The sequence below is a fragment of the Wyeomyia smithii genome, chromosome 3, assembly GCF_029784165.1.
Source record: "Wyeomyia smithii strain HCP4-BCI-WySm-NY-G18 chromosome 3, ASM2978416v1, whole genome shotgun sequence".
Taxonomy (NCBI): domain Eukaryota; kingdom Metazoa; phylum Arthropoda; class Insecta; order Diptera; family Culicidae; genus Wyeomyia; species Wyeomyia smithii.
In genome coordinates this window covers 89,342,490-89,368,153 of record NC_073696.1, presented here as the reverse complement: position 1 = coordinate 89,368,153, position 25,664 = coordinate 89,342,490, and the positions used below count along the sequence as shown (strand labels likewise).

At 38.5% G+C, this 25,664-nt stretch overlaps 2 protein-coding genes across 2 annotated transcripts; both read right to left on the bottom strand.

Moving 5' to 3' along the window:
* Positions 1-18,062: 18,062 nt before the first annotated feature.
* LOC129728393 (uncharacterized) lies at positions 18,063-20,456 on the bottom strand. Its single transcript, XM_055686830.1, has one exon. The coding sequence runs from the start codon at positions 20,454-20,456 to the stop codon at positions 18,063-18,065; it is 2,394 nt and encodes a 797-aa protein (XP_055542805.1).
* An 80-nt stretch (positions 20,457-20,536) lies between these two features.
* On the bottom strand, positions 20,537-23,431 carry LOC129728392 (uncharacterized). Its single transcript, XM_055686829.1, has one exon. The coding sequence runs from the start codon at positions 23,429-23,431 to the stop codon at positions 20,537-20,539; it is 2,895 nt and encodes a 964-aa protein (XP_055542804.1).
* Positions 23,432-25,664: the final 2,233 nt, after the last annotated feature.

Below are 25,664 nucleotides of genomic sequence, written 5' to 3'. Positions count from 1 at the left end.
GTGATATTCTAAGTGATATTTAGTACATTAATTGTGTCCCAAAGCAAAGTGAAGCAAACTGTGACAGCAGAAAAAGTAGTTTTGGAACAAACGGTACAGATATAGATGTTCGTAACGCTTGAAGGCTACCATACCATTCCCTTGGTTTCAACTAACCTATTTTGTCTAAATTTTATTAAGTACACCAAAGTCGCTTTTAACGCGGGGAAACGTGCAGCGTAAAAAAACCGCGTAAATTCCAGAATCCGCGTAAAAAAAAACACAATTCCGGAATCCGCGTTAAACAAACCGCGTGAATTCCGGAATCCGCACGAAAAACAACGCGTAAATTACGTAGTCCGCGTAAAAAAAACGGGTGAATTCCGGAATCTGAGTTAAGAAATTACGGAATCCGCGTAATAGACGCGTAAAGAAAAACCGCGTAAAAAGCGACCAAAATGTAATTTGACTTGGTTTACTATTTTGTTATTTTATTACTTGCTTCATTGAATTGCTTAACATTTCCATTTCGTTGTGAATTTCATAGGCAAAAAACAAAACTATAGAAAAAACTATTCTTAAAACGTAGGGACTTTTCTTAAACAGTTTTAAACTTAATTTCGATATTTTTTAATCTTGACTCATGAATTCTTGATTACTTTGTGATAAGGTTGTATGTCTAAACGTAAACAAAACCATTGAGAGTTATATTGCTTGTACTTCACAAGCACAAATCATCTCTTTTTTTCCAGAATTCCAAAAGCAAAATAGTAAAAAAAAATTACTTGACCGATCGAACCGAAGATTGCTATTCTTATTTGGTTTAATTGGATTGTTTAGTTACACACGGAATTCTGATTTGTATATATCAGGTAAAAGAGTGTAATTTTCTGAGCAAAACGTGATTCTTTATATTTTATATCATTGTCCTTCGATTTTTAAATGAAAACAAAAAATTGCTCCCATCGCTATAATGACAGTTGGTATATGGGCGAACTGTCATTGTAGCGATTTCGAGCAGTTTCAACCCGTGATTTAAAAATTGAATGAAAACGATAGAAAATTTTTGAAAATCACGTTTTGCTTAGAAAATGCAGCTCTTTAAGATGACATAAAAAAATCGATATAGCTAAACAACCCAATTTAAATCAGGAGATCTCATAATGATTTGCGCAAACCAATCGCCAATATATGAAGTTTTTAACCTCGTTCAAAGTGTTAATGTGCATTACACTCTTTAACCGGTGCACATAGAGCTCAACGTGTTAAATTTAACAGAGAGTGTACGAAAAGTTTTCCTAAATCCCTCAAAAATTCAACAATTTGTAACAATGCCAGTTCTGTTAGAAACACACATACCAAACCATTCATTAAAGGCCCTGAATAATTAAATAAAGGCTATCTGAGGGTAACAGAAAACCCAAATGCTCAGATTTTTGAACAGATATTTTGCCGAGGGGTATGCAGATGGTCAGATTTTTTTCAGCTAAATAAACAAAACTAAATGAGGTAACCCTGCTCATAGTGTCTTCGAATATCAGGAAAAATGGTCTCATGAGAATTGGGTTGTTTAGCTATATCAGTTTTATATCATCTTAACGAGCTGCATTTTCTGAGCAAAACGTGATTTTCTGAAATTTTCTTTCGTTGTCCTTTAATTTTTAAGTCACGAATTAAAACTGATCGAAATCGCTACAATGACAGTTCGCCCATGTATCAACTGTCATTGTAGCGATTTAAATCGATTTTTATTCTTCATTTAAAAATCGAAGGACAAAACAATCACGTTTTGCTCAAAGAATTAAACTCTTTGAGTTGATATTTAAAAATCAGATATCCGTGAATAGCTAAACAACCTAATTGGGTCCTAAAGTTATACACGGTTTGCTGATTTTCATATAGCAGCTGAAAGAGTGCAATTTACGTACTAAGGCTACAAAGGACAAAAAAGTTCCTTGAGGGAGACCTTAGGGGACACCTTAGTATTCTTAAAAACTTCAAGATCAATGCGCTGTTAACTCAGGAAGACTGGATGGATAGGCAGTATAACTTTGAACGACTATTCCAAGTGACTGAGCCAAGTCGTACTGAATGGGAATCAGGAGGGCCTAGTATTCAACCAGGCTCAATAGTTTTCTATACGGATAGTTTCAGGCTGAACAATAGAGTTGGGGCTGGGGCAACAGGTCCCGGAGTCAACATATCTATACCGATGGGTGAATGGCCAACTGTGTTTCAAGCAGAAATACAAGCAATAGCAGAATGCGCTATAGTGTGTTAGTAAAAAATCACGATTTGCTTAGAAAATGCGGCTTTTTTAAATGATATACAAAAACTGGATCGAAGTAAACCACGAACGCGAATGGACACGCTTTTTCTACTGCGTCACAATGTTCTCGCTAAATATTTTTAATTTGTTTGAAATAGTGTAATATATATAAATGCCATCTGAATTTGTTTAGTTTGTATAAGTTGATTTTTTACCACAAACCGCCATCGTTGGCTTCCGTATTTGAAGAAACAGCCGTTATTAGTCAAAATGAAGCTCTTCTCGAAAGATCTCGAAACCTCCATAAGAAGAAGTTTTCGCAACAGGAACCAACGGATGTCCAACGAATTTTTTCGATAGCAAAAGAATTCGTAATAAAAAGCCATATGTGTGAGTATTTTGGGGAATTAATAGCACGGGCCATCTTACCCAACTGATGCGTCATGTACGGTTCTCCCCTACTTATTAGATCTCTCAGTTAATCTGGTTGATGCCTCGATACACATGAAAAAATCAACATGTTGATATGAAGTGATTAACTGTTGAATTTTCACTACTTGTCAAACATTTCAATGTGAAATGCTGATCTCTTAAGTCGAATGAATACAAAGCACAACAAAATCAATACCAAATCCCTTCGTTTTCAATAATTTTTCATATATTTACTAATATGCTACGTTTTGGAGTTGGAAAGCCAAATGTTTTGATAATGAACCGTTATCAAAAGAAAAATCAACTGATTCAGCTTATAAATTTGAGATGGATGGTTTCTCCGAAAATATAGATTCGCCTATACTTCATATTTGATTTTATTGTAATCACGTTCAATAAGTTATGACTCAAATAATACATTTCTCAGAGCAAAAGTATAGATTCTGCTTCCGTCTCTTGAATGGTGGCATTACTATATTTACCAGTAAATAGGGAGTTTTAGTTAAAAAAATATACATACTTTTTCTTAAACTAATCGATTACCAGCCTTCCAGTAGGCACTATGTAATTTTTCATAGATCTCTACGATTTTTCTTTCATTATCGAATTAGATTAGCTCTTCATGATTTTCTGATTTTTAAATATCGGCTAAAAGAGTGTAATTATCTGAGCAAAACGTGATTTAAAAAAAAATTATATCATTGTTCTTCGATTTTTAAATGAAGAATAAAAATCGCTCTAAATCGCTATAATGACAGTTGGTACATGGGCGAACAGTCATTGTAGCGATTTCGAGCAGTCTTAATTCGTGATTTAAAAAATGAAGAAGAACGATATAAAATTTTTGAAAATCACGTTTTGCTTAGAAAATGCAGCTCTTTCAGATGATATAAAAAACTGATATAGCCAAAGAACCCAAGTAGTGCACAAAGTGATATTTCTGCTGCTGGGCTGGCCTGGGGAAATATGACCCTGGTTCACGTGTCATGACCGTCATGACAGGAACGCCAGATATGAGGACTGGGGTGTCCCAAAAAAAATCGATGTTGAAAAAGTCAAGGGGCTCAGCCCTAAATTGAAAGATAATGTTATTTATAAAATTTTTGTAGAACATTTCGACTTTCTAAAAAATTGTTTTCAGGTTGCCCAAACGTGATTTATGAAAAAGTGACTTTTTTAAGTTACAAACCCACTCTTTTGCACATTTTTCAATTCTGTTCGATTCCTAAATTTTTTCCATATATTTTTTATTATTGTGGCATTGGTTTTGAATATTTTGCATGGTTTAGTTCAGCTTTGCATTCTTTTATTTGACTACCAGCTCATCGAACATCACAGAAATATCATTTTTTTCCATGAATTTCAGATAAAACCCTTTAAAACACAAATAAAAAAAAATTGATCAAGAATTGAAATTTTCATTGGAAAGCGGGAATTATGACGAAAATTTACATGAAAAAAGATTTTTGATATCTTATCGGAGTTAAAATAATGTGATTTTTAGTGCCTTCTAATAGAAAACTTAATGTTGCTCGTAATATGTAAGAGATAGAAACATAAAAGAGATAGAAACGGTAAAGTTTCTAATTTTAAGATAACCTAAAATTTTGTCGAAGACACCTTCCGTCTACTTTATTCTGATTAAAAAGTAAATTTTTTATCTCTACTCTCTTTCTACATTAAAAGATGCATTTTTAAATATCCTGAAACTTCTCCGAACATACCTTATGGCATTTGAATAACTATTCATCATGTAAAAACGCACATATCTCAGCCCCCCAAAAAGATATTAAGGATCTTTTTTCATGTAAATTTTCGTCTCGAATGCCGCTTTGCAGTTGAAAATTCAGTTCTTAATCGAAAATTTTTTTATATGTGTTTTGAAGAGTTTTATCTAAAAATTAACGGGTGTTAAATAAAAAATGAGAATTTTTTCAATACCTTTCAGTAACTCAAATACAGAGCGTAAAATTTTCTTTCTCCAAGAAAATTGCTCTTTGGGCTCCTTAGAAACAGTAGGCGTGTTTGGTTTTGCTAGTTTGAATTTAGTCAAAGCAAAGATGGCGTGGAAACAGCACGTGCTCCGCGAACGCATTGTACGGTCCTACGAAACGCATTTCCAGCAAGGAGAAGAAGTTCACGGTGACACATTTTAAGGAAGAAAATGTACCTGTCAGTACGGTATATCGTATCCTGGGTTCCCTGAACGTAGAGTGGAAGGTCGGAAGTGGTCGTCCGGTGACGATAATGACGAAGCAGAGGAAGACATCGTTAAAGAAGCTGTTTGACAACAAGGGCGCAACCAGCCTGCGTGACGCCGGTCGGAAATATGGCTGCTCCCACGTATTGATCCATCGGACCCTCAAGATGAAAGGAATCGTTTGCAGGAAGAAGACGAGGTCGCCGGAGTACACGGAGGAGCAGATTGAGACGGTTAAAACACAGTGTCGGTGGATGACCAAAAAATACCGCGGGACGTCTTTCGTTCTGGACGACGAAAGCTATTTTCCGTTGTCCAAAACGCATATTCCAGGTAATGATAATTACTACTCCAGCGACAAGTCATACACACCGCCTGAAGTGAAATACAAGTTCAAGCACAAGTTTGAAAAAAATGTTATGTTGTACATCGCCATTTCCGACCGGGGCATTTCAAAGCCTTGGTTTAAGCCGAGCGGTCTGGCAATCAACCAACAAATCTATCAAGAAGAGTGCCTCGATAAAATCCTGCTGCCGTTCCTGAACGAGCATCACGCGGATGGGAAGTACGTCTTCTGGCCAGACAAGGCGTCTTCTCATTACGCCAAGAAGACGCTGGCGTATCTCGAGGAGAAAATGATACCGTTCGTGCCGAAAGATCGTAACCCAACAAACTTGCCCCAGTGCCGCCCAATAGAGGATTTCTTTGGCTCACTCAGTGCCCTAGTATATAAAAACAATTTGAGGGCCAAGGATACGAAGCAACTGACTACAAGAATCCGGAATTGTATCCGGAAAATGGACGTAAGTGCCGTACAACGTTCTTGTGAGAGCATCGCAACAAAGTTGCGTCGAACAGCAGACCACGGCCCTTGTCAAACATTCACTGATATTTTTTTGAAGAAAATACATTATGTATAAAAAAATACTGAAATCGATGAAAAAAAAAAAAATTTTTTTTATATGTGATTGAAAAAATTCTCATTTTTTATTTAACACCCGTTATGACAAAAATTAACTTTCTTGTAATGTTAGATGGGCTCTGTGGGTCAAATAATTCAATACGATGCTGAACTAAACCATGCAAAATATTCAAAAACCACCTCACAAAAATAAAAATATATATAAAAAAAATGTAGGAGTCGAACAGATTTGAAAAAAATGCAAAAGAGTGGTTTTATAGCTTGAAAGTCATTTTTTAAAAAATCACGTCTGGGCAACCTGATAAAAATTTTTTAATAACAAATGTTCTACAAAAAATGCTATAAAAACATTATCCTTCAATTTAGGGCTGAGCACTTTGACTTTCTCAACATCGATTTTTCTGGGACACCCTAATGAAGACATGTTTTAATCTCAAAGACATTAGAGCGCGTGTGAAAAAGTGGAAGCCTCTATTGATTACCCGCGCCCGATTTAATGTGTTTGGGGATTGGGAATTGGGATTAAAATCATTAAGTTTTGAAATCGATTTTTTCCAATAGTTCTGCTATTTAAAATAAAAAAATATGTGAAATATGTATTTCTTCTAAAAATTTCTCATCAAATAAAAAAATAATGACATGTTCTAACGGATGAAAAAATATACACATACCTAACCACATCCTAAAATACCCTTTTCATTAGGGTGTCCCAAAAAATCGATGTTGCAAAAGTTAAGGTGCTCAACCCTAAATTGAGAGATAATGTTATTTATAGTATTTCGGTAGAGCATTTCGAAAAATTGTTTTCTTTTTGTTCAAACGTGATTTATGAAAAAATGACTTTTTCAAGCTACAAAACCCTCTCTTTTGCACTTTTTGCAATTCTTTTCGATTCCTATGTTCTTTCATATATTTTTTTAATTTTTTGTAGGGCTATTCACGAATATTTCACATGGTTTCCATAATTTTTAGAAAAAAAAACCTTTAAAACTCATATAAGAAAAATTTTCATTCCGAAGCTGAAACATTGCGCTTTGAAAAGAGATCTGGCAGATCTGATATGCGAAACCTAGTTGCCAAATTGACGGTTGTTTTTCATCGCTTATCTCTCTCTCTCTCTCTCTCTCTCTCTCTCTCTCTCTCTCTCTCTCTCTCTGAGTATCTCTAGTCGTAGCGTTCGTTTGGCCTCTTTCGCTTGAGAGGAGACGCTTTGTTTTTCACAGCCCTTTTTCGCAGCAATACATCTTTATTGCAGATGCAAATTTTTCTCGGTGTTTGCCCCTTATAATTTTCAAAGATTCGAATTCCAAATCAAAAAGCTTATGATGAATACATTCCCTAATGCATCCTTTTTCAAGATATTTTAAAAGTAAATTAGGAAAAAAGATAAATGGTAAATTTTATAACAATACAAAACAAAGTTGAATATTGTTTTAAAATTGATTTTTCGTTGACACTTAACATTACTTGAAAACTTATGGATAAAAGTTTGGGATGAAGAAATGAAAGACTTGGAAGTTACTTGAAAACTAAATTTCTTAGATTTTTTTCAGTTTCAATTTTTACAAGAATAATCAAACTATAATGATGCAATATGATTTCAATAGTGATTTTAAATCCTTCAGCTCTTGGCGACTAACTTTCTAAATGCATCCGTTTTTAAGATATTGTAAAATTAGGTTTGGAAAATTTGTGCTTTTTATTGTAATGCGCATTTTTCGAAGGTTTTTCGTGCTTGTCCGGCAACAAGCATGGATTCAATGTAAATACATAAATTTTACATCAAATATCATTGTCCAGGGCAATAAAATATTGTTTTTGCCATTTTTACCTTGAAACGGAGGTTTTTTTTTTAATTCGAATATTTATTTTGGCCGAACCGCGAGGAATAACGGGGCCAACAGTCTTTTGGAGTAGGGAAAAGCCAGCTTGAGTAGAGCCTGTATCCCGACTGCTTCTCCTCAAACTGGCATAAAAACCCTCTCATGTATTCTCTTTAAAAAATACAATTCAAATATACAAAATTAATTCAACCTAAAAACTAATATGTACATCTATCTATAGCTATCTATATGAGAAACGATTTATTTATATGAACATGTAATTAAAACTAAGGGATGATGAGTCCTTGTCTCTTGGGAGTCATAACCTAAGATGAAAAATAGAGAGAGAAAAACAAAGATTAATATTATCCTTGTAGATCTGCATAGAGAAACAGAGAAAGTAAGAGGATTCAGATACGATAATTTATATCTTTAATGAATTGGTAAACATGGGTAAGAAAACTGATATCTTTACTGGCATGTGCATCCCGAACTTGCATTGCAGATGATGCATTCCGTTCCCGGAGGGAATCGAGAAGTTTAATCCTTGTTCTGTGGTATTTGGGACATACGAAGACTACGTGTTCGATATCTTCGTACCCTCCACATTCGCAAAGGTTGCTATCGACTATTCCTATTCGATAGAGGTGGGCATTTGCAATGTGATGGTTTGACATTAGGCGTGAAATAACTCGTATAAAATCCCGAGTTAAATCAAGCCCTTTAAACCATGGTTTCAAAGACACTTTAGGCGAGATGGAGTGCATCCATCGCCCGAAACGGAGGGGTTGTTATGTATCCTAACATCAGTTTCGCAATCTGCTTGGATATTGAAGTTCACAGTATAATCGTTAGGTCTAGTGGATAGACCATCTGATCTGAATGCAAACGATTTTAAACCAAGCGAATATTGGCTTATTTGGTCATTTTGGACTATTTCCAGGAACCGGATTTCAAAACGGCAACTGAATTCGACCTCATTTGATCTTTCAGAAATACCGTATCCGGTGGTATTTGTCAATTTTTGGCTGTTTTCTAGAAGATGCCACTTAAGATTTAAAATGGCGTTTAGGATCGATTTCAGGCAATTATCCCGATTACAAAAAAAAATCATATTAGTTGGCATTTGGTCATTTTTAACTATTTTTCGTAAACCGGAAGTCGCTATCTTCGATTTAAAAATGGAATCTGAAGTCGGTTTCCGGTTGCTGGGCATCATTCTGTTTCCGGAAATACGGATATTATTTGGCCTTGTTTTCAGCTCTGATTGGTCGAAATCGGCGTTTAGAACAAAGCCCGACATATTTGGTGTGTAGCCAATTTTCCAAAAATGCTGCAAGAACGAAGGAATTCCGTTAAAACTAATCAAATTATAAGCATAAGAAATGTTATTGTAATTATTTTATTACGGTTTCAGTTGAGCATTTGAAATAAGATAAATTTTATTGTGTGAGCCTTTCCTAATGTTTTGTAACGCTTCTGCTGTTTTTTTTTCTTATGTTTAAACTAACTTGAAAATAAACGCAAAAGATGATTTATTTATGTTGCTCACCTCAAAAAATGTTATGAAAATTCACCTTTTTGAAACCACTGATAAAGAAACTTTTTTAAAAATTTTTCGGTTAGCGATTTCCATGGGCAGGATTTTGATGGTGCGAGAGATTTGTCGGAAATAGACCCAAGGGTCATAAGTAAAATATAAGCAAAAAAAAATGTGTTCAAGCGAACAATCAAGTTTTACTGTTTTTCAAAACATAATTAACCTCAGATATAATAGTATTTTTGTGATAAAATTTAACTACGAGCTACTAGGCGGAAAAACATTTAAAAAAAAACTGCCTCGGCAAGGAAGACAAAAATTGTTTTTTGCATATACTCACAATACGATACTGAATACTTTTTCACTAACCCCAATCAGATTAATTTAGGATTGCTCTTCTGAGTGACATCCTATCTTTCTTGACTGAAATTGGCAGTACAAGTGCAACTTCAAGTAAAAGACGAAACTGAACGTTCGTACCGTGAAAGTGGAAGATTAGGTTCATCTCCTTCCGACATTAAGTACTTCTGCAGTTTTGAATGACACTCGAAGAGAAAAGATCAATCACATACAGCTTTTCTCATCTAAAGTGCAACAGATAGCACCAGTTTTAATTAACATATGCCGTCCGAACCAATGCCGGCATCCGTAATTGAGTAATATGGGAGTGTGCAATGAATTTCATTGCCAAATTCCTCTGTTCCCAGCAATAGCCAAGCCGAGCATATCACCATATTGCACTCACTGTTGTTTATTGCATTGGGAAATTGCAAATTGAACCTTGCAGGAATCGGTGCTGTTCCGGATTAACATTAAGTTAGCAGTGAGTGCAAGCAGCACAACTGGCAAGCGTGGAGAGATCCCAGTGGATATTCATAGATGTATGCACTTGACACAAATGGTGTACCAGTGTGTAAACGAGCATTTCGCCCGTTTTCGATCCAATCCAGCTGATAAATCCCCAGTTGGTAGTTTGGATGTGCGAGTTTGATGCGGCATCGGTTCGCAATTATGTGATACTATGGCCGTCGGTTGGCCGGCTAGTTGGTTGGCATGGTGTGGTACAGATTATGCAATATTGCTAGAGGTTGCCGAGCGTTACTGGCAGCTTTGTGTCACTTTCAGCAGTAGCCGGGTTTGGTTGGGATGATCGAAATGGCACAGTTGAACATTGAAGATTGGAAATCTTACGACGACGAATACCCAATTGCATGTATTGATGTTTATATTCAATTGTTATAGTCGTTATATCGTGGGCTTTAAATGGTGAGTTAACAATTTGAAAGGAGCATCGAACTTAGCTCCGACCCTCGCATCTTACGCCTCCACGAGCCTTAAAATTACAATAGACTGTCAGCTGAAATATGAACACAACTGGTTATATACTCGCGATGGGATGTGAAAATCGCCATCGCTGACATGAATGCTCAGGTAGGACGAGTGGGTTCGACATGTCGTAGGATGTCGGACGATAACCGGGTAAAAATGGTTCTTGAAACTAATCCGTCCGACACAAAACGGAGGAAGAAAGACGACCTTCGGACTCTAAGCAGCCATGGACCGAGTGGAGTGAAGACGACTCTTACATACAGCAAAGGCCACACCACGGCTTAAAACTGATTTATATTTTTGATGGACTATATCTTGTTTCCTATGTTGCGGCACATTCATTGAAGACGATAATAGATCTACATCGTCTCAAACTCATTATAAAAATTCATTTTCTGGAAGTATGCGTGGCGTAGTTAATCTCCCCATTCGATCGGAATTTCTGCCTGGCTAAGGACTTTTACAGGTTTGGAAATAAAAAGAAGTCCCATGGGGATATAATCTAGAGAGTACGGAAGATGGTGCAGTAGTTCATTGTCCGGGGAGTATGAGCCGGTGCGTTGTGCTGTTTGCACTGTTTTCTGCCTCAAACGGGTCGTTTTTCTGTAATATAGCATCGAATCGGTTCAATAAATCGGTAAAGCCCTGTATTCGTATGGCCCTTCTCCAGATAGTCGCTGTAGATCACACCGTGAGAATCCCAGAAAATGGTGGCTCACTTTTCCGGGCGATGGGACAGTCTTCGCTTTCTTCGCAACAGTTGTCAAGCTTCTTTTGTCTTGGGCAACCGTTTTCCAGTAACCTCGTACACCAGCACCTCGTGCATCTTCTTTCACCGTGCACATCCGCCGAGTGCGAAGCCTGCCACGGCGTCGATGGCCTCTTCCTGGTTCTCTGATGAATATAGTTTTGGCGGCTCTCTCGTCAGGAATTCTGACCACATGTCCGAGCCAATGAAGCTTGCCCCGGGGTATTACCTTCACTATATCAGCTTGTTTGTATATCTCGTACAACTCGTAATTCATGCGGCTGCGTCACACTCCATCTTTCAATTTACCGCCAAGTATCAGTCGCAGAACTTTGCGCTCAAACACTCCGAACATTCATCGAATAGCATCCTTCAGCGTCCATGATTCATGTCCGTAAAGGGAAACTGGAGGGATCAGCATCCTATACAGCACTAGTTTTGTGCGAGTTTGCAAACTACGGGACCTTAGCTGGTTACGTAGTCCGTAGAAGGCCCTGTTTGCAACTGCAACTCGTTGTTTCACTTCGCGGCACATATCGTTGTCACATGTCACAAGAGTTTCAAGATAAATGAATTCATCAACCACTTAAAATCGTTCTCCATCAATCTTCACTTAAACACCAACACCACCAGAACTCCACACTCCTTGCCAGCCACCATGTACTTTGTTTTGCCTGAGTTAATGTTGAGCTCCAACGTCGCCGCTTCACGGCCCTACGATCAATACCAATGATGTCAATGTCGTCCACAAAACCAAAGAGCGTGTGAGATTCCGTTAAGATCGTACCGTTCCTTTGCATGTTTGCTCTTCATACTGCATCTTCAAGAGCGAGTTGGAGAGCGCACCCTCCTAGTTCAGTCCATCTACGGTTACGAACGCGACTGATATCTCGCCAGCTATGCGCACGCATGGATTTGATCCCTCCACCAGTGTTATACGACTCAGCTTAATTGGTTTACAGCTCGTTTCTTTGCACTGAGTCGTATGCCGCCCCAAAATCAACAAACAGATGGTGAGTCTGCAAGTTATACTCCCAGGCCTTATTTATTTATTTATTGAGGATCTGTCGCATGGTGAAACCAGTCTTCGCCGACAAAGGAACGGTCTCAATCTAAAGAACAGGATTTTTTTCCTGTGTGAACTCATCACTGCGACCAGATACATTTGATCTGTTGTGATATTGCCGAAGTGTTTTCTGTACTTCGCACTTCACATTGTTGGCAGTATTATTGAAGTAAGCGATACGCTTATCATTAATATCTGTGTTTGCGTGTGAGTTTTACCCTTACGTTTCAAGCTTACTACACTACTATACCGAGCCTCTCTCCACCCTACCAAGATTGCCTACATACAATTTCCCGAAGAGAACTTTCATACGTTACTTGGACTACTTTTATTATAAGAGGGACTTATTTATGTTAGGAGGAGTCACAGGGGTACTGTCTGTATGTGTATGGTAACGTTCTTACTCTGTTGACTGTTCTATAGCAGCTCCACATGTCGTTTCTTGCAAAGTTTTCCTCTGCGCTGGTGAGCATCTGCTCCTCGTGCTCGCGCTTTTTCCAACGGTGGACTCTTTTTTTTTAAGGGGGGGATTTGTTAGTAGCTTAAGTGTTTATGATAAATATTAGTAAATAATGAGTATGTGTGTCCAATCACAAATGGTGACTTCTCAACACTGTTAGAAATTTGTAATTTTATTTGTTAGGATTTGTTTGCTTTCGCAATTAGGACTTATCATTCGTAGGGATTTAAACCTACTTGTCAGAAAAGGGGAAGTAAACTTACAACTAACTTAATTGCTGACTTATTGGCTATAAAGAGAGCTTATCGTAGCAATTGAGGATTGCAACGATTGGAGGACGCTTCAAAATCATTTTCAGAATTTTATTCTGAATCCTTTGGAACGTTTTCTTCCTTGTTGAACAGCAACTTGACCAGATCGGTACAGCATAAAGCATTGCTGGTCTAAAAATTTGTTTGTAAATCAAAAGTTTGTTATTTAAACAAAGTTTAGAATTCCTGTTAATAAGAGGATATGAACATCTCGTATATTTGATGCACTTGGCTTGTATACTCTCAATGTGCTCTTTGAAAATAAGTTTTTTATCATAAATTAGTCCCAAGTACTTAACCTTGTCAGACCAACTTATTTAAATTACTGGGAAATGTTATATTTTGAAGTAAAAAGTTAAATTTGAAATGGTGCTCCAGAGCACCTATGAGCATAGAAGGGACTTATTTTTAATACACGAGAAAATTTTTTTTTGGTAAAATTTAACTATTGAAAGCAGTTATTTAAAAATTAATAGAAATAAAAGAGAGACAATGTAGTTTTCGAAAAAAAAGACTACGTTTACGACCATTTGATTGATTTTTTATGATGGAAAATGAAGAAAAAAAACAAAGACGAACATTACACTTCGAACACCAAAAGAGTGTAAAGTGATCACGATGATTGCGTTAGAAACATCTCTGCGCATCTCTAAATGCTGGCCAATATGATATTCCATTGTAATGGATCTTTTTACCCAGCATACGTTGTAAATTTTTGTCTTCTGTATGCCCAGTGGTGCTCTGAGGCACCATATTCAAATTTATGGGACAAGCGAATTAGAATGAAAAATGCTAATTTGGTGTATTGTTACACTCAATAGACAATAGATCTACGTAAAATTTATTTTTATTAGGAAATCGATTTATTATTGTTATATAAAAACGGTTGTCAAAAACACACATTATTTTTTTATCGAAAAATCCAGACTTTCTTCTACAGTTTTCTTGATAACAATCCAAACATTGAATTAAGCTGTCATTCGATAAGCCAAGTTAAAAGTGTATTAAAAATGCAACATTTTGTAGAAAAAAGAAGTCAAAACTAACTATTTTCTGCCAACATATGGTCAATACAATTCATGGTGCTCTAGAGTCACCATGAGCGGGAAAGGGTTAAAATAACCCCATTCATCTTGACGACGTGATTATTGTTTGGCTTGAGGAAAGAAGCCCTAGGCTTATGCGGAAAAATTATCATTTGAGTTTTAGACGCATTGGGAGAGATTTTCCACTTTTGCAAGTAGGAAGAAAAAATATCTAAACTTTTCTGCAATCGACTGCATATGACACGAAGACTTTTTCCTTTTACGGAAATGCTTGTGTCATCGCAGAACAATGACTTTGTGCATCCTGGAGGCAAATCAGGAAGATCTGAAGTGAATATGTTGTACAGGACTGGACCCAAGACTGAACCTTGAGGTACACCTGCTCTGACAGGAAATCTATCAGATTTTGAATTCTGATAGACAACCTGCAGAGTTCGATCAGTAAGATAATTTTTTAAAATTTTGATTAGGAAAATTGGAAAATTAAAAGTTTGCAATTTCGCATTCAAACCTTTATGCCAAACACTGTCAAATGCTTTTTCTATGTCTAGAAGAGCAGCTCCAGTGGAACAACCTTCAGATTTGTTAACTCGTATCATATTAGTAACTCTGAGCAATTGATGAGGTGTGGAATGCCCATGGCGAAATCCAAACTGTTCATTTGCAAAAAATGAATTTTCGTTGATGTGTGACATCATTCTGTTAAGAATAATTCTCTCAAACAGTTTACTTATCGAAGAAAGCAAACTGATTGGTCGATAACTTGAAACTTCAGCTGGGTTCTTATCCGGTTTTAAAATTGGAGTAATTTTTGCATTTTTCCATAATTTGGGAAAATATGCAACTTTGAAGCAGCAATTGAAAATTTTCACTAAAAATTCCATTGTGCTATCAGGGAGATGTTTGATTATTATATTTAAGATTCCATAGTCACCAGGTGCTTTCATATTTTTGAAATTTTTAGTAATTGATTTGATCTCATTCAAGTTAGTTTCAATTATTTCTGCAGGTAAAAAATTCTTCATTTTCAATTGGACTCACAAAATTCAAATTTGAGTTATGAACACTCTCAAACTGCTGAGCAAGTCTTTGAGCCTTTTGTTCATTGGATACAAGAAAACGTTCACCATCTTTTAAAACTGGAATAGGCTTTGAAGGTTTCTTAAGAATCTTCGACAGCTTCCAAAAAGGTTTTGAATTTGGTTTCAATTTTTCAACTCTAGTCTCAAAATTTTAATTTCTCAGAAGAGTAAATCTATGTTTAATCTCGCCTTGTTATAATTAAAAACAGAGCTCATAGGGTTTAAAACTGATTCATTTGATAAAGAAAAAGTAATTGGAAGATGGTCAGAATCAAAGTCAGCATGTGTGATCAAATCACTACATACATGACTTTGATCTGTAAGCACCAAATCAATTGTTGAAGGGTTTCTTACAGAAGAAAAGCAAGTAGGACTATTCGGAGACAAAATAGAATAGTATCCTGAAGAACAATCATTGAATAAAATTTTGCCATTGGAATTACTTTGAGATTATAAAAAATTTCGAACGATTTCTGGTGAGTTTTTGTAAATCACCTTTAAAATAATTTTTGTGCTCGCGTGTGCATTGAAATGGTTAATATGCTGCGGCAATAAATAAAATCCCAAGTTCAGTTTGAACTTCAATTCCCAAAGTTTCAATAACTTTCGTCTCAAGATGGGGAAGAGCACGATGTTTGATTCGGCGATGAATAACAATTGCAACTCCACCGCCGGAACCCTATATCCTATCATATCTATGAACCACGTGATTGGGATCATATTTTAATTTTATGTTAGGTTTCAAAAATGTTTCAGTAATAATTGTAATATGCACATTATTTACTGTTAAAAAATTAAAAAGCTCATTCTCATTGGCCTTCAATGAGCGAGCATTCCAATTTAATATTTTAATTGTTTTATTTAAAATCATTGCTAAATTTTAAATTAGAAACAATTTTAATAGTAAAATTTGTGCCTATTTGAATGGCTTCAAACATTGATTTTGCCTGCAACATGGCGTTCATAAGATCGAACATTGCCTGTTGCAAAAAAGAAAGTTTACCTGCCGTAATAGGCCCCAGGCAGTTGACATTAGAAAAAATATTTTCGGCAGCAATATTAGCTGGAGTAATAGGTGTACAATGATTTTCTAGCGTGTTTTGCTTACTCATATTAACGGTCATTTTCGAACTACCAACTCTAGGCGGTATAATGTTCGAACTACCTGTAACCTGTGCATAAGTTAAACGGGTATGCAAAGGAGTAGGTAAACTATGCGTCAATGGTACGCTTGGAGAATTTTGTTTTGAAGTTGGTTTTAATTGAGAAATTGAATTTTGTTTACCTTGCCTTGCCTTAACAATTGCTAAACGGACTGGGCATTGATCAAAATTTGACATATTGTTGCCGTTACAATTCGCACAGCGAAAATTTTTACTCTCTTTCACAGGACATGTGTCCTTTTTGTGCGAAGAGTCTCCACAATTAAGACATTTTTGGTCCATGTTACAGAATTTGGAACCATGGCCATAACGTTGGCAAGTACGGCATTGGGTGATATGCTTTTCACCTCCGCCATACTTCCTATAAATTTCCCACTTTACACGCACATTATACAAAGCATGTGCTTTTTCAAAAAATTTTAAGTTGTTAACCTCATTGCGGTTAAAATGAATTAAATAATTAACAAGGGAAATTTCAGTTCTCTGACTGTTATCGCCTCGTGATTTTTGTTTCATTAGAATAACTTGGGTAGGGGCTATGCCAAGTAATTCTGTTAAAGTAAGTTTGATCTCATCAACGGTTTGATCGTTGGTGAGACCTTTCAATACGACCTTGAACGGCTTGGCGCTCTTCGTGTCATATGTAAAAAATTTATACATCTTTTCAGTTATATACTGAGTAAGACGATTACGACCCTTTATAGAGTCGGCTAATAAGCGGCATTCGCCTCTACGACCAATTTGATAGGTAACTTTAACGTCAGAAACAAACGTTGAAAGTTCCTTTCTGAAAATATTGAATTCAGAAGAAATAGTTACCACAATAGGTGGTGATTGAGCTCGAAATACTCTACCGGTACGAAGGATTTACTTCTCCGCGATCGCGGCTGGCAGAAGGGCCAGTGAGCTTACTTAATGGGAACTTAAGCAAATAAAACGATTACTTCAATATAAATTTATTGCGCTCGCCTTGGGTGATCAAACTAAACTGATAAAATCTTTGCATGTTGGCTTAAATATATTTCTGATCGCCAAGATTGGCTTATTGGTGATCGTGATATCCTCTCTAATTTCTCATTTTCTGCTATCTTGTGTGTATATTTTTAGTACAATTTGTATGTGTAATAATTGGCGTGAGTTTAGATTTTTGAAATTAGGCTAAGCGAAATTAATTTAAGTAAACTTATAATTAGATCTTGGTTGATTAGGGCATGATGCTTGTTTTAAGATAAATTTATAATTTTCAAGTTCAATCATGATTTGATCGTATACATTCCGGCCCCTTTGAAATATTTAGGATATTTCAACTATCCTCTTTAGGTGGCCTATCTCTTTCTAGTAACTTCTAAATCTTGTTTATTTTATTTTACTAATTTGTAAGCACTTTCTTATTTTTCCTTCGAATCTTGACCGGGCGAGAATATCGTTCCACTGGTGTAGGTGTGCTTTCGGTTGATTCGCCGTGTTGTTATAGTAGCGTGCGGTAGCGTCTCGTAATTCTGCACATGCACGCTGATATTGCTCCAGTGAAAAGAAGTTCAACAACATACTAGTTGCGTGATGATGCGACGATCCTCGTCATTCAGCCGGCAAATAAAAAGACCAGGTAGATCATACGGGTGGAAGTAATTAATTGGAATGCTAATTACCTGTTTTAAATCCAAATGCGCATCGAGCAAGTATTAGACTGCTCTAAGGGTTTGTTGAGTTTAACGAAACATCTTCATTCGGCATCGGCAGTAAGGCGATTCTGGTTACAGGTCGTACGACGTTATCTGCAGTGGATGTTTTTAATGTAACGACTCGGACGATTCCATCTTTCCCAGGATGCACTGCGGTGATTTTCGCAAGCGGCCACTGGGTTGGTGGTAAATTATCCTCTCGAACAACAACAATTCTTCCGGATTCAATTTTAACAGGTGGACTGCAGCTGTTTGATGCCCTTGACTGGAGTTGTTGAAGGTACTCGGGATACCAGCGAGCCCAGATGCGTTGAAAATGTTGCTGAGTTTGCTGCCAATGGTTGAGCCGATTTTCTGGTACGTTGGTTACAGACGGTTCGATGACAGCTTGTAGATTGGAGCCCACCAGGAAGTGTCCCGGTGTCAAGGCTTCTAGATCCGTTGATTCTGATGGTATTGGTGTGAGTGGTCGGGAATTAAGGCACATTTCCACTTGTGACAGCAGGGTTAGCAGGTCCTCGTATCTGATAGTGGTGTTTCGCAACTCCTTTAGAAGGTGAAATTTGGCAGATTTCACTGCGGCCTCCCATAGGCCTCCAAAGTGTGGCGCACGTGGCGGAATAAATTTCCACCTTATTTCGTTGTTTGCACACCAACTGAAAATTTCATTGCGGTCGTCTTCTTCTAATTTCAACATTCGATACACTTTATTAAGTGCGTGAGCGGCCCCCTTAAACGCAGTGGCATTATCAGAATGAAGCTCGGAAATCTTTCCGCGACGAGCAACTAGGCGTTTGAGGGCAGCCAGAAAGGCAGCGGTGGACAAATCACTTACAAGCTCTATATGAATAGCTCGTGTGGAAAAGCATATGAAAATTGCCACATAAACTTTCGTTGGTCCGCGCTTCCGAACAGCTGACTTCACATAAAAAGGCCCACAATAATCGATCCCACACACGGAAAATGGTCGACTAGGGGTGACACGTGAAGCAGGCAAATCAGCTGTTGTTTGTTTAATTAACACTGGTTTGTAGCGGAAGCAGGTGTGACATTTGTGGTAAATTTGGCGTACAAGATTTCTTCCTCCTAGAATCCAATATTTCTGGCGAAGAGTGGCCAGCATTAGTTGAGGACCAGCATGAAGAAGAATTTTGTGAATGTGGTTGGCTATGATGACGCTCAAGGGGTGACTCGCTTTCAAAACTATCGGGTGTTTGGATGATTCGGGTAGATCGAGGTTGGTCAAGCGACCGCCTACTCGAATGATGCCTGCTGAGTCCATGTAGAGTTTAAGCCATTTCAAGGTGTTGGGCTTGGCCAATTGAAGTCCGTTTACGAGATTATTGTGTTCTTCCCAAAAACTGTCTCGTTGCGCCATACGGCACAGTACCATATCGGCTGAGATTAATTCGTCAGTATTAACTGCATGGGACGGTTGTATTTTTATGCGACGAGGAATGAGCTTAATGTAGTTTTGTGGATGGTCGCGACGAATTAAGGTGCGTTTACGTAATTGTTGGAGAAATTTGAGGCAGTAAGCCGTGGTTCTTCGCAATTTAGAATAATCCGAGTACCGTGCAAACAAATAATCGCTGAAGCTGCATTGCGTAGCAGACACAGCGACTAACGGAACGTTTCTGCCTTCGGTTCTGGTTTCCGGTAATTCATCGGCCGGTAGCGCTCCGGTGGGCCAGCATTCTGACGTTAGGGAAAGCCAAGATGGTCCGGACCACCACCTGGCATAGTTTACGATTTCTGTAGGACTCAATCCTCGAGAGATATCATCTGCCGGGTTTTCTATACCGGCGATGTGTTTCCAGCTGTCAATGGAGGTGTGTTGCTGGATGTAGGACACGCGGTTGGCTACAAACGTCTTCCAACGGCCTGGCGGTGAACGTAGCCATTGTAAAACCGTGGTGGAGTCTGACCAAAAATGGATTCCAGTGGGTGAGATTTTTATAGCCGCGATAACTTTCTTATAAAGCTGGGTGGATAAGCGGGCGGCACAAAGCTCTAGCTTTGCGATCGTGTGATGGGTTGAAAGCGGCGTTACCTTGCATTTTGACGCCATAAGCTGAACAGAAATATGGTTTGTTGTTTTAGTGCGGACGTAACAGCACGTTCCGTACGCCTTTTCGGAAGCATCAGCGAAGAAATGTAATTCAAAGCTGGTTGCGAGAGGCAAAGATACGAATCGAGGAATTTTGATCTGACGCAGAACATCTATTGTGGTATGGTATTCTTTCCACGCATCTTGGAGCTTCAGTGGCAATGGTTGATCCCATTCAAAGCGTTGGCCATCGGCAGATCTTAGCGCCCACAAACGCTGCATGAACAATTTAGCCTTCATGATAGTTGGACCTACCAAACCTAGCGGATCAAAAATTTGAGCGATGTAGGACATCACGTTTCGTTTAGTCAAAACAGCCGCTGGCAAAGGTAATTCCACTTTAAATCGAAGCGTATCAGTTTTGGGTTCCCATATCAATCCAAGGGTACTGATGGATTGCTCATCCTGAATGTCGAGAATGGTTGAATAGCCCGGTCATCAGGTGGGATACCTTCCAACACCTCCACTGAGTTCGAAGCCCATTTCTTCAGAGGGAAACCGGCAGTCTTAAGCATTTGGGAAACTTCATGTTGAATTACACGGGCAGTTTGAGCATCCGCGGCACCAGACAGAAAATCGTCGACATAAAAATCTTCGGCTACTGGTTCAGCAGCATTAGGAAACTGCTGTTTTTCGTCAATGGATAACTGTTTAAGTGTCTTCGTGGCAAGGTACGGTGCAGAAGCTGTACCGTATGTAACGGTCTGTAGTTCATATGTTGCGATAGGTTCGTTGGGGTTTGAACGCCATAATATTCTTTGTAGGGGCTGATCGTTAGAATGTACCAGTACCTGTCGGTACATTTTTTCTACATCGGCCACCAACGCAACTGCGTGGGTGCGAAAACGCATAATCAATGAGAGTAAATCTTGTTGTACAACGGGGCCTACTAGCAAACTATCATTCAGCGAGTATCCGGACGCTGTTTTGCATGACGCGTCGAATACCACCCTCGTCTTTGTCGTCGTACTGGAAAACTTAAATACAGGGTGGTGTGGGAGGTAGCAGTGCTCGATAGAATCATCAACAGGATCACTAAGCCGTTTCATATGTCCCAATGTTTCATACTCGTGCATGAATCTATGATAAGCGGATTTTACGTTTGCGTCGCGATCTAACCGTCGTTCAAGACTGCGCAATCGTCGTTCAGCAGTAATTCTAGAATTCCCTAGTGCAATTTCCGATTTTCCTACCTTGGGAAGACGAACCACGTATCTACCAGAGGAATCACGGACTGTGGTAGCATCATAAAGATCCTCACATGCCCTCTCGGGTAGAGAATGAATATTTTGTTCGATGATTGTCTCCATTTCCCAAAAACGTTGAACTGCATCTTCAAGCATACTATCAGCAGTGGAAACAAAACATTTTGTGTTTGCGGATGAGCAATCTTGTAGTGTTGCCCCTGAAACAGTCCAACCAAAAAGAGTTTCGATGATTTGAGGCTGGTTTGGACCCATGGAAATCTTTTTCCCTGTGTGTAGTTCCCAGTATGTTTCACCACCTATGACAATATCTATTGGACTGGACGTGTAAAATTGCGGATCGGCTAGCGTAACATTTGGCAGATTCCAGGAACTTATTTGCACGGGTACAGTGGGTAAATCGTTCGTAGGAGTATCGATGACCAAAAACTCAAGCTTCGTGGAAAATGGACAAGCTTTAGATTTGACGATCGCGGTGACCGTGCGTTTCAACCTTTTCACTGACTGACCAATTCCTGCAACACAAACGTTGATTTTGGTTTGACGATTGCGAAGCAGGGTTGCTAACTTCTTTGAAATGAAGTTCGACATCGAAGCGGAATCTAACAGCGCTCTAGCTTCAAAAACGTTTCCATAATCATCGACTATGTGGAGAGCGACTGTTTCCAACAAAACTGTGCTGGGATGGGACTGAACCGGTAAACTAACTTGAACATTGGATGGTCCTGGTTTTACTGGAAGCGCCGACAAAGGCGGATTTTGCTGCTGCTCGGATGTGGACACTGTAACTGCTGGAGTTGACGAGTTTTTGTTGGATGGAGAGGAATCATGCAGTAACGTATGATGACGGTCACGGCATACACGACACGAGAATTTGGATTCACAATTCCTTGCTTGATGACCGGTACGAAAACAATTCCAGCATAACCTTCGCTGGGAAATCAGCTCGCGACGCTGCGCAACTGACATTTTCTCGAAAGCTGTACACTGAAACAGATAGTGGCTCTGGGGACAGGCAAGACACGATGGCGGCGACGGCTTACTTTGGGAGGCGACAGCATTAGCAACTGTCCTGTGCAGAAAACTCTTTTTGGGGGGTGGTTGAGTACCGGACAACCTTACTGAATTGGGTTGGGACCGTTGTAGCAGATCTGATGAAACGGATTTCAGAATACGCACTCGTTGGTACAGAAACTCAATCAGGCCATCGTAACTTACGTCTTCATTTTGGCTGGTTCGTTCCTCCCAGGCGCGCAGCGTTGCTGGGTCGAGCTTGTAACATAACATATTAACCAGTGGAGTATCCCAGTACTGAATTGGCTCTTCCAACTTGGCTAACGCCTTCACATGGCGTTGGAATTCATCGATAAGTTCGTGCAATTCCTGAGCAGATTCTCTTTTTATTGGGGGGAGATCGTAAATTGTCCGAAAAAGTTGCTTTTTCAGGAACCGACGATTGTCATAACGTTTCAATAAAGCGTCCCATACTGACGCGTAGCTGTCTGCTTCAACATCAACGCTTTCAAATGGTTTTCTCGCTTCACCTTGAAGGGTTTGTAATAAGTACTGCAGTTTAGCAACTATCGGTATATCTGCATTTGAGTGTACCATAGAGCTGAAAGTATCGCGAAACGATAGCCACTTCGAAAAATCTCCATTGAATTTCGGGAGATCTATTTTCGGCAATCTCAAATGGAAATTATGTGGGGGAGTGTGTGGCGCGGGCAGAAAGGACGAATTAAACACCGTTTGGTTTGGTTCTGGTGCTCTTCTCGATAGCAAAAAACCCTTTGCTTCACAATAGCGAGTTTCTAGATCCGATCGTTCGGTAAGGTGAGTCTCTAAAACATCGACACCGTCAATTTTCTCAATTTCAGCCTGAATTTCGTGAAATTCTTGATACATTTTATCCAACGATTCCAGGCGAACGAATATTTGGCAAGCATCACGTTCTTCATTGTAATGTGCCACAAATTTTTCTACTGAATCACGAACCACATATAGTGCCTTTCTAGACACTATCAGTTCAGCTAATCTTCTCTCGGTTTTTCTGTCTGTGGGCATTTTTATTGTATTAAACAATCGCGAAACTAAATCGGGGATTTCCTTCCCGACGCGGACGATAACGATCAAATCCTTCCCGACGCGGACGGTAACGTAAATCTCCTTCCCGACGCGGACGAATTCGTATCAATCCTTCCCGACGCGGACGAGAATTGCCAAATGCACCACAAGCAAGTTCGCTGGCAAGCCGTTAGGTTTGTGCCAAAGCACCTTCAATCACCACAAATCGAGAAACATACAGTCTTTTCAGATCAAAAATCTTCTATAAGCCTTCACTTGGCTTAATCGGCGTACCCAAGCGACGCTATCAGGGTAACGCGGGAAAAAATGCCGCCACTATGGCACAATTGTTTCACACGGCTTGGGTGCTCACTCACACACCACTGTCACTGGCACAATCGGAATTTCATGGATCTATTGTCCAACGATATCGCACTGGCACACGTCTATATGACTCAAGCCGTTTAGAGGCACGTTTATTCGGACTTATCACACTCACGACACCTTCCGCGGGAACGGCCTTCGATCCGGTTCGAAGGACCAATGAATGAGCTCGAAATACTCTACCGGTACGAAGGATTTACTTCTCCGCGATCGCGGCTGGCAGAAGGGCCAGTGAGCTTACTTAATGGGAACTTAAGCAAATAAAACGATTACTTCAATATAAATTTATTGCGCTCGCCTTGGGTGATCAAACTAAACTGATAAAATCTTTGCATGTTGGCTTAAATATATTTCTGATCGCCAAGATTGGCTTATTGGTGATCGTGATATCCTCTCTAATTTCTCATTTTCTGCTATCTTGTGTGTATATTTTTAGTACAATTTGTATGTGTAATAATTGGCGTGAGTTTAGATTTTTGAAATTAGGCTAAGCGAAATTAATTTAAGTAAACTTATAATTAGATCTTGGTTGATTAGGGCATGATGCTTGTTTTAAGATAAATTTATAATTTTCAAGTTCAATCATGATTTGATCGTATACAGGTGGAACTTTTTCCTTTTTTAAAGAATTGAGATTTTGTATAGTTTCATTACTCATAACTTCCATTTCACCAGCTTCTTGCTCAGGCAAAATATCAAAAGGATTGTCACTACAGACACTCGAAGTGTCAGAAAGAGATGCCTCTCTTTTCCTCCCCGCAGCGATGCGAGGTTTCTTTTTCCGTCCAGCCATTTCAGGTGATACGAAAAAAGATAAGACTAATGTTAAATTCAAAAGTAGGTAGTCTTGAGAAAGACTGATGGGAAATAACTTTCAGGTAGTCTTTAAAAGACACTCTGACAAAACACAAACTTTGAAGCTATAGGCAGTCAAAGACCAGTCCACAAGCAACCGAAAAAATGTCTGATCTGTAGGACAGTTCAAGACGCACTGTCAACGGTGGACTCTATTTTCGGTAGCTCTCACCTCCTTGTATCTCTTTCTCTATTCTGACGTGTAGCTACAGTGAGCATGCGGCCCCTGCACAGTAGGGAATCGCTGGCCATCGACCCAAAATTGAAAATGCGAATTTCATTTCAATTATATTTTTCCTATAGTTGTATAATGTTGATGTGTCAGAATCCAAATTTTTAGAGTAATACAACAAATTTTGGATTTTCTATGATTTTTCAAAGTGTTCTGAGTTAGCGTTTTTTTGCGTTTTTCTTGAAAAAATGCAATGTTGCGAAATTTGCTGGAGCCTCAAGGGTAACTTGAATCTTGATGACGTCTAAGAAAAAGTTGTCTATAAAATAGTGGAGAATAAATCCTCATCATTAGATAATGTATAATTTCATTGTAATACTCAAAAAAATTAGGCGAAATCAAAAAATTACGTATTTTTTGCATAAAACAGCGTTTAAAGTTTGGACAGCAGGGTTTGGCACTAGTTTTAAAAGATAGCTTGGAATAAATGCTTTCAATTGCATCTAGTCCGATCCTGCGCAGAGTACCCTTCTTTTGAAGAGAAACAACGAGTGTTCGGCACATATCGGATTTTATAAATGTAAATTTAAATTGTACACTGCAAACCGTCAATAGAATAACAAATGGCTCGAATTAGTTTGTTAATAACAACGTTTTCAAACATTGTCCCCTTAATGCTAGAACTAGATAACTCGAAATTTGTCGATTTTGAGTTAAGTATGCCATCATACTTTCCGCGTCGAGCTCTTTAACATATCTAAAACTCGTTGAAATACGATAACAAGAAAAAATGTTATTCATCAATTACAAAACTAGATATCT